Below are 10153 nucleotides of genomic sequence, written 5' to 3' on the forward strand. Positions count from 1 at the left end.
TACTCCTAAGGTGCTGACCTGTTGCACCCTCTACAACCACTGTGATTATTATTATTTGACCCTCTTGGCCATGTTCTGTTATAATCTCCCCCCGGCACAGCCAGAAGAGGACAGACCACCCCTCATAGCCTGGTTCCTCTATAGGTTTCTTCCTAGGTTCCGGCCTTTCAAGGGAGTTTTTCCTAGCCACCGTGCATTGCTTGCTGTTCTGTGTTTTAGGCTGGGTTTCTGTACAGCACTTTGTGACATCAGCTGATGTAAGAAGGGTTTTATAAATGCATTTGATTGAATTTGATTGATATTGTTTTAAGAAATTATAAAAGAGATTGGTGTGTTTTTTTCATGGCATGGGGTTGTTCACTGGCAGACGTGCAGTATTTGGTTTCATTTCAGAGGGAGAAATAATCATATTTTTTTCTAAATGCTACATATCCGCATCACTCTCAGATAAATAAGTAGTTTTACTATGTTTACACAGTCAAATGTAACACATAAGACAAAAGAAATTGACATCAATATTTAAAATATATATCATTTTTGTTGTTGTTGATATATCATTAAATACAGTAATATGACATTTTTTATGTAAAACATTTACATTTGACATTTTAGTCATTTAGCAGATGCGACTTACAGTAAGTGTGACTTACAGTAAGTGCATTCATCTTAAGATAGCTAGGTGAGACGACCACATATCACAGTCAAATAGACAGGATACGAACATTCCATTCTAGATAAACAATGGATATATAGCGTTTTGCCAAAAATAAAACAATTTCTTATACACATCTAAAATCTATGAATTGAACATTTGAGAACAGTAATATATTATACACACACGTGAAGGCACCCATTAGCAATCATTTCTGATGAAAAACACAAATGTGAAAAATAGGTGGATATAGCATATTGGAAATAAACTCTTCATATGCTATACTGTACAGAATGTGCATTAAATTAAGTAATATAAGCCTGGATGAGTCTAAGGGCTACTTAGCAACAGCGGAACATAAAGAGTAAACATACAGTATGTCCAGTAATGGACTTTTCTTGTTATAGCCTGACTGAAGCTTCAAGCTGGCGCCTTTAGTAGGACTCAATAAGATAAACTAAGACACCCTAGCTACTGCTTTTCTCCTTCTCTTCCCCCTTTGTCTTCTTTCCACTTGTTCACTCTTAGACCATTAATATAAGTGATGTCCAAAAATAGTTCCTGAATGTAAACCTTCTAGTTCCTCACAAACGTCAACTAACTGGTTTCACTTCCTGTTCGTGGATCACATTGGAAAATAATAATTACTTTACTCTGAATCTCTTAGCTGAGTAGTTGGTCGAAATGTTCCATTCGGTATCTTGTGATTTCATTAGGCCTATCTGACACAGAATCAATGCAGAATCAACACCCACTAATCAACATCCAACACCCACGAAGGGAATCCAAAGATAGACTGTCAAATGGCAATTTATGACAAGATAAGCAAGCTACAAAACAAAATATGATATGACAAATGCATGTTGGAAAAAACGGAAAACACTACAGCATGATTCCATTAGCTGTGCTTGCCAGTGTCTGTAGGAATAGACTAGTGGGATACCACTACCGTATGAATAATGTGGAGAAGAAGCAACCCTGCTTTATCTCAATGATACATCATGTATGCAGTGGTAGGACATCCAAAAACAGAGTTACAAACTTGTTAGTGTATAATATGTTGGACTTTGGAGTGATCCAAAAACCATAAATCCCAAACCACCTTTGCCACTTTCGGTATGCAATTAATGTTCCCTGTACTCGCAATCGGTGCCCTTGTGGTTTTAGGCTGGGTTTCTGTATAAGCACTTTGTGACATCTGCTGATGTAAAAAGGGTTTGATAAATACATTTGATTGATTGGTTGAATTTGGGATGGGAAATTACACACCCAAGGAGGCAACACCCAATTACACCCAGGTAGACGATTGATTGTAGACTTCAAAGGAGCCTTCTAGAGATATTAGATAGCAGATCAAACACACTTTTCATCACCCTAACTGAATCAGAGACCCAAAATACTTTATATGTTACATCATATGCTGTTGATGTCAACTAGTTTAGAACCTCTGGTAATGATGAACTACCTGTCCTTTCTGTTGCCATATACCTGACAAACCCAGTAAACCTGAAATGCTGGTTTTGGAAGTGAGTATTTGAAACAACGTGGCACCGTCATAAGATGCCACCTTTCCAACAAATTTCTGCCCTGCTAGAGCTGCCCCGGTCAACTGTAAGTGCTGTTATTGTGAAGTGGAAATGTCTGGGAGAAACAACGGCTCAGCCGCGAAGTCGTATGCCACACAAGCAGAACAGGACCACCGAGTGCTGATCGCCACCATTGGACTCTGGAGCAATTGAAACACGTTCTCTGGAGTGATGAATCACGCTTCACCATCTGGAAGTCCGACGGACAAACCTGGGTTTAGCGGATGCCAGGAGAACGATACCTGCCCGATTGCATTGTGCCAACTGTAAAGTTTGTTGGAGGAAGAATAATGGTCTGGGGCTGTTTTTCATGGTTCGGGCTAGGCCCCTTAGTTCCAGTGAAGGGAAATATTAACACAACAGCATACAATGACATTCTAGACGATGCTGTGTTTCCAAATTTGTGGCAACAGTTTGGGGAAGGCCCTTTCCTGTTCCAGCATGAAAATTCCCCCATGTACAAAGCGAAATCCATACAGAAATGATTTGTCAAGATCGGTGTGGAAGAACTTGAATGGCCTGCAAAGAGCCCTGAACTCAACCCCATCAAACACCTTTGGGATTAATTGGAACGCCAACTGCGAGCCAGGCCTAATCGCCCAAAATCAGTTCCCGACCTCACTAATGCTCTTATGGCTGAATGGAAGCAAGTACCCGCAGCAATGTTCCAATATATAGTGGAAAGCCTTCCCAGAAGAGTGGATACTGTTATAGCAGAAAAGCGGGGACCAACTCCATATTAATGCCCATGATTTGGAATAAGATGTTCAGCGGGCAGGTGTCCACTTACTTGTGTAGTGTAGCTCGAAGGGATAATGCCAGTCACAGGAAAGATACTGCATCTACTACTGCATCCTAGAGCATCAAAGTCACCATAGTTTAACTGTCAGCACAAAAAGGGAATAATTTCTGTTGCCTCTGTTTAATGGATTTAAATATATATTTTATTCAATTATATTATATTCATTCACATTCAGGCTTGTTGGAAATTCCCACCATTCACACTGACTGAGTTTCCTGAATCATAGGTCTATGTCACATCCATTGCCTTGTTTGGGGAACAACAACATAATGGGGAGGGGTCCGCAAATCGTGAGAAAGCTCATTTTTTTCATGTGTCTGTCTTTGACCCCGTGACAGTTCAGTTCACACTCTTGAGAACCAACTCAGTGCCATCAAAACTCGTCATCACGTGCTGCCAAAGCATCACTACATGAGCTTAATTACAGGGTTATTGCTAAGCGGGATCCTTGGGAGGTACCAACACTAACCCTAACCTTAACCCCTCCATTTACCCTAGAGCTCTCCAACCCTGTTCCTGGAGAGCTATCGTCCTGTAGGTTTTCGCTCCAACACCAGTTGTAACTCACCTGATTCAGCTTATCAACCAGCTAATTATTAGAATCAGGTGCGCTATATTAGGGTTGGAGTGAAAACCTACAGGATGGTAGCTCTCCAGGAAGAGGGTTGGAGAGCCCTGCTTTACCCTAACCTTAACCATAACCACAGGAGTTTGGTGGAGCCTTAATTGGGGAGGGTGGGCTCATTGTAATGGCTGGAGTGGAATCGGTGGAATGGCATCAAATACATCAAACACATGGTTTCCATGTATTTGATGCCATTCCATTAACTCCTTTCCAGCCATTATTATGAGGCGTCCTCCCTAAATCAGGCTCCCTTACCTAACCCTAACTTTAGCCCTTACCTTAACCATTTTAAATTTAAACTTCAGGTATGAGCGTCCCAAGGATCCCGGATAGCAAGGGAGTCCACAAGAGATGGAGGAAAAACATCATTATACCTTTCAACTAGACTGGAGCATGTGGACAGCTGCCAAGTATGCGGCCAATAAAGCCGCTGCTAAAAATAAGTCCCAAGTATGTTTTTGTAAGGATTTCATTATGGGTCTGACTGCTGCACACACTCTGCAGACCTTGCTACATGCACGCTTAATTTGGAAGGCCTAATATTGCAGGCACTCTCTCCTTTATTAACTGTGAAAATATTAAACAAACAATCTCTAATTATCAAAAGACAAGAAATGGAAATAAAAACACATGTAACCTTTAGGCCTACTCGGGACCGTTATACAGTGCCTTCAGAAAGTCTTCATACCCCTTAAATTGTTACACATTTTGTTGTGGTACAGCCTGAATTCAAAACGGATTAAATCTTCTTCTTTTTTGTACCCATCTACACACAATAACACCATGATGACAAAGTGAAAACATGTCTTTAGACATTTTTGCACATTTATTGAAAATGAAATACAGAAATATATCAATTACATAATTATTCACACCCCTGAGTCAATACATGTTAGAATCACCTTTAGCAGCGATTACAGCTGTGAGTTTTTCTGGGTAAGTCTAAGAGCTTTGCACACCTGGGTTGTATAATATTTGCACATTTATAATTTTTTTCATTCTTCAAGCTCTATCAAGTTGATTGCTGATCATTGCTAGACGGCCATTTATAAGTCTTGCCGAGATTTTCAGGTCGATTTAAATCAAAACTGTAACTAGGCCACTTAGGAACATTCAAGGTCGTCTTGGTAAGCAACTCCAGTGTATGTTTGGCCTTGTGTTTTAGGTTGTTGAGGTAAATGTATCTCCCAGTGTCTATTCTGCTTATTTTTATCCTAAAAAACTTCCTAGTCCTTGCCGATGACACGCATATCCATAACATGATGCGGACACCGCCATGCTTAAAAATATGAAGAGTGGTACTCTTTGCCCCAAACATACACATTGTATTGCAGTTTTATTTTAGTGCCTTATTGCAATCAGGATACATGCTTTGGAATATTTTTCTTCTGCATTTGTATTTTCTATTTATTAGAGATCCCTCATTAGCTGCAGCCAAGGGCGAAGTTACTCTTCCTGGGGTCCAAACACACCAACGCACGCACCCACATTACATATAAAACAAAGTATAAAACAGTGAACTATGTTTGGACTAAATGTGCTAATGATAAAACAGTACATCATATAACATACCTACACCACCACATATCCACAACACAAAATGTTTAATACCACTATACAACAATATCACAATGTCTGCGTATGCATGTGTGTACCTTGCCATAACAAAGGTATTGAATACTTATTGACTCAAGACATTTCAGCTTTTCATTTTTAATTAATTTGTAAACATTTCTAAAACCCTAATTCGCGATATTGTGTGTAGGTCAGTGACACCAAATCTAAATTTAATCAATGTTAAATTCAGGCTGTAACACAACTAAATGCGGGAAAAAGTCAACGGGTGTAAATACTTTCTGAAGGCACTGTAAATCCTCAAAAACAAAAGTAGGTTGTCGTTATGTCATTCCTCTTAAATACCATGAAGGCTTATTTTTTATTGCGTGGAGTGCAAGCATCGTCATATTTACCTCCGACTTCCAAACTATATAGGCGTGAGAACTGGACTGTTGCTGCTTCTTCTGAAGCCATCTCCGCGGTGAGAATAATGTGTTCGTGCTCCCAGTTGGAGTGACGCTGGGGCTCCTCACCAGAAACGGTAAATCCCACGCGGTATTCCGCTTTGTGCCCCTCACAGTCACGTCATAGTCAAAGGGAAAGTTTAATGTAGGGGAGAGGTCCAAGGGTGTGGAGGGACCAGATAAAGACGAAAGGGATTGTTTCACCCTGAGATTTCTGGAACGGGGATCTGATTTCAACGCAACAGGGTGCTCAGGGGAGCTTGGCGAGGATGGAAACGCACCTGCCTCCTCAACGCGCAAACCCGGTAACCCCAAGCGGTCCCCATGGGTTCCATCTGTCTCTGTGGCACATTTCCTTATAATATCGGGGTCCAGGCTTCGAGTTTGTCGCAACTTCCTTTTGGAGATGGCTTTGGAGGCTGGAATGGAGCAGGAGAAGACGTTCAGTAGTCCTTGTCCAGATGACATCTCTATCACCCCTCTCTGCACAAACGCAGCAGCGTTTGATAAAAAACCCTTTTCTCAGAAGTTTAGTTTGAGCGCCATAAAGAACCAAACCACGAGATAAGTCCCATCAAAATACTCTTATAGTGAACCCTTGGTCCACGTGTTTCACCGCCAGAATGCCTTGCTTCAGATAAAGCGAGAGACAGACAGCGCGCAAATGTATCCAATTCTCTGTGCGGTGTTATTATGCATGCAGCTCAGCTCATTCCCAAACTGTAGTCAGAGCGGACGGCAGGATGAGAGAAGTTTCGCAACTGATGACCCTCGCTGCCGCTCCTCTAATCCGTCCAATGCGCTCCTGTGGCCGTTAAGACTGCGCACTCATGTTGCTCCAATTAGCAAAACCAGTGCATACAAGGTCTTTACCTGCATCTTTCAAGTTTGTATCATACATTAATTGTATAGCCTACATATGTTGTACCTATGTGATGTATAGGCATATAGCTGAATAGCCTAACTTTCACTTTGTTGAAATAAAACACAAATAAAGCTGGCCGATTGAGGACATGGCATAAAGATTAATCATCGACCTAAAACCATAATCCATAAATGAGGATGAATCCTATAGTCTAGCCTATCCTACTATAATTCACATTTTTGCATTACATTGGGGCACATGGCGCTTGTGTCTTACTCTCTCAAAATAAATATCATGGTCTGATTATCTTGCTCTCTGCATTTTCGCACCACAAGTTTCTCAGAAGTCGTGAGAAAGACTGTCAGGCACAATGTTGCTATATATGGGTTAGCTGCTATGCAGCCAATGGGCTTTATTGGCATAACAAACATATGTTATCATTGCCAAAGCAAGTGAAATAGATAATAAACAAAAGTGAAATTAACAATCAAAATTAACAGTAAACATTACACGCACAGAAGTTCCAAAATAATAAAGACATTTCAAATGTCATATTTTGTCTATATACAGTGTTGTAGCGATGTGCAAATAGTTAAAGTACAAAAGGGAGGAGGCCCAGCGTTTTCAAATTCTTTGTGGATCTCTCTCTCTCTTTATCTCATCCGTTCCCCCCGTCTGTTTTTAGGCTGGTCAAATCTGACTGAGCTGTTATCAGTGTCATGCAGTGTAGCTTCATAAGCAGCTTTATCAGAGCAACCCCCTCCTCCAGTCTCCCATGATGCAGCATTTTCCCCATACCTTCACACACACACATACACGCAGGTACACACGCATGCACACATACACATGAATGAACGTGCACAGAAAGGCAGGCACACACACGAGCAAGGCAATTATCCATCCCTTATCATTTTGGGGTCCCGAGTGGTGCAACGGTCTAAGGCACTGCATCTCAGTGCTAGAGGCGTCACTACAGACCCTGGTTCGAGTCCAGGCTGTATCACAGCCGGCCGTAATTGGGAGTCCCATAAGGCGGTGCACAATTGGCCCAGCGTCATCTGGGTTAGCGTTTGGCCGGGGTAGGCCCTCATTATAAATAAGAATATGTTCTTAACTGGCTTGCCTCGTTAAATAAAGGTGAAATCAAATACAAAATGGTAAAAGTGCAGTAGAGGTATAGAGATTGGTGAAAAGGAGTCAGAGAGATGCAATCTATTGCTGCTCTACCTCCCGGCTGCAGGGGTTGTAAAACCAGACACAGTATATGGTTGGTGTGTACCAGAGATAGAAATCATCATCACACATGCATGTGCATGTGAGCTCCCCCATGTTAACCCAATGAGTCCCACCGTAACGCAGGCACGTTTTGGACTTCTAACCCCTTTCAAACATCAATGTAACATTGGATCCGTCTATTTATTCTGGATACATAGATACCAACCATTAGTCTGTGTAAGGATCGAACCCTTTTTTTCATTTTTCGCCTAAAATGTCATTCCCAAATCTAACAGCCTGTAGCTCAGGACCTGAAGCAAGGATATGCATATTCTTGATACCATTTGAAAGGAAACACTTTGAACTTTGTGGAAATGTGAAATTAATGTAGGAGAATATAATACATTAGATCTGGTAAAATATAATACAAAGAAAGAACATGCAGTTTTCTTTTATTATCTTTGAGATGCAAGAGAAAGGCCAAAATGTAATATTCCAGGTTAGGCGCAATTTAGATTTTGGCCACTAGATGGCAGCAGTGTATGTGCAGAGTTTTAGACTGATTCAATGAACCATTGCATTTCTGTTCAAAATGTTGTATCAAGACTGCCCAAATGTGCCTAATTGGTTTATTAATACATGTTCAAGTTCATAACTGTGTACTCTCCTCAAACAATAGCATGGTATTCTTTCACTGTAATAGCCACTGTAAATTGGACAGTGCGGTTAGATTAACAAGAACGTAAACTTTCTACCCATATCGGATATGGCTATGTCCGATATATTCTTGTTACTTACAACCTCACGCTAATCACATTAGCTTATGTTAGCTCAACCGTCCCGCGGGAGGGGGACAACGATCACGGCGACTCTCACAAACACGCACATGTAGTCCTATGATGTTTCACAAACTCCAAACGCCACATAGCTGTCACTGACTAGTTGGATATTAATTTCCCTGTGAGCAAACCATTTCTGTACTTACCTCATTCATATAAATTCATTTATCTGGTTTTTGCCTTTGGCGGACCATTTTTTTATTTGTCAATAAAACTCAATGGAACTGTTTATGTCAAATAGTTTTGTGATCTACTTATAGCCATGTTTGTCCCTAAAATGAAATGGTTAAACACTTAATTGTGAGGCTAAATAATAAGGGCTGGACATGCAGATAAATGAAAGTCAGATAAATGAAAAGCCGATTTTTGCTGGGGTCTAGGGAATGATAGGGTTAAAACCACATATTTAATTAATAGAGGAATGGGGCTAAAACAGCCTGCAGGGGTTACATTAGGATGGGAGGGGTGCTGGGAATGGACCAAGTAGAATGGTTTCTAATATACTTTGGTGGGCATCAGCCACGAGAAACCAAATATAATTAAAAAACACTTTTATAAAAATGTGTTTATAGATAATAGCAGTCCAATTGGCTGTAAAGTAAAGACATTTAACAAAGAAACTGTTCTGCTCTAATTCATTATAATTGGAGAAGTCTGTCACTTGTCTAGCCATAAGGCAAGAAACAGGTAGCCTACTTCATCAGTAACCTACTCTGGCCTACAGTAAACATATGTAGTGTGTTAGGCTAATTAAGTAGGCTATGACATATAATCCCGACCTTGTGAGTTGACTGAGCTAAATGTGTCACTCATTAGAATTGCACAGTGAATGCAGGTCTTCTTCGTGTCACACGTCGGTGTGGTGACAGATGTGACAGCAGAGATAGCCTGATGGTTTCAGTCAGAATGGAAAAAAACACACACTGGCACTGATAAGAGGTTGAGCATACAAGGCATCATACACACAAATGCAGCTAGGCTATACAAAGAGGGATTTCCTTCAGAGTCTCTCTATCTCTCACAGTCTCTCGCTCTCTGTTTTTTCATCTGAAAACTGAAATGGTTCTAGTTCGGTCTCCAAATTTAGAAAAGAATGAGCCCCATATTTGTTTTGGTTTTTCTGCTCTTTTGCACACCTGTATTTCTACCTGCACATCCTCATCTGCACATCTATCACTCCAGTGTAAATTGCTAAATGGTAATTACTTCGCCACTATTGGCCTATTTATTGCATTACCTCCTTACTTCATTTGCACACACTGTATACAGATTTCTCTATTGTGTTATTGACTGTACGATTGTTTATCCCATGTGTAACTCTGTGTTGTTTTTGTCGCACTGCTTTGCTTTATCTTGGCCAGGTCGCTGTTGTAAATGAGAACTGGCCTGCATGGTTAAATAAAGGTGAAATGAAATAAAAAATGAAAATTAAGCTGAGTAAACATTCACAATCTGAACCCTATCAAAATGTTTTTGTTTACAATATGTGATAAAAAAGCATGAGCTGGCGCACACCCAGAGAATATTATTTAGTGTAGCGGTGCTGAC

General features: G+C 40.6%; 1 protein-coding gene across 2 annotated transcripts in view; it reads right to left on the reverse strand.

Moving 5' to 3' along the window:
* The window catches only part of LOC106574411 (rho GTPase-activating protein 6), a 106788-nt gene extending 100346 nt beyond the window's left edge, over positions 1-6442 (reverse strand). Inside the window, exon 1 of one of the 2 annotated variants that reach the window (XM_045697644.2) lies at positions 5636-6442. In XM_045697644.2, coding sequence (XP_045553600.2) covers positions 5636-6154 — 519 coding nt within the window. In that variant the 5' untranslated portion in view covers positions 6155-6442. The remainder of the gene's footprint in view (positions 1-5635) is intronic. The other variant, XM_045697643.2, reaches the window with a different exon arrangement.
* Between the last annotated feature and the right edge of the window lie 3711 nt (positions 6443-10153).

The sequence above is a fragment of the Salmo salar genome, chromosome 16 (genome assembly GCF_965601325.2).
Source record: "Salmo salar chromosome 16, fSalSal1, whole genome shotgun sequence".
Classification (NCBI taxonomy): Eukaryota; Metazoa; Chordata; class Actinopteri; order Salmoniformes; family Salmonidae; genus Salmo; species Salmo salar.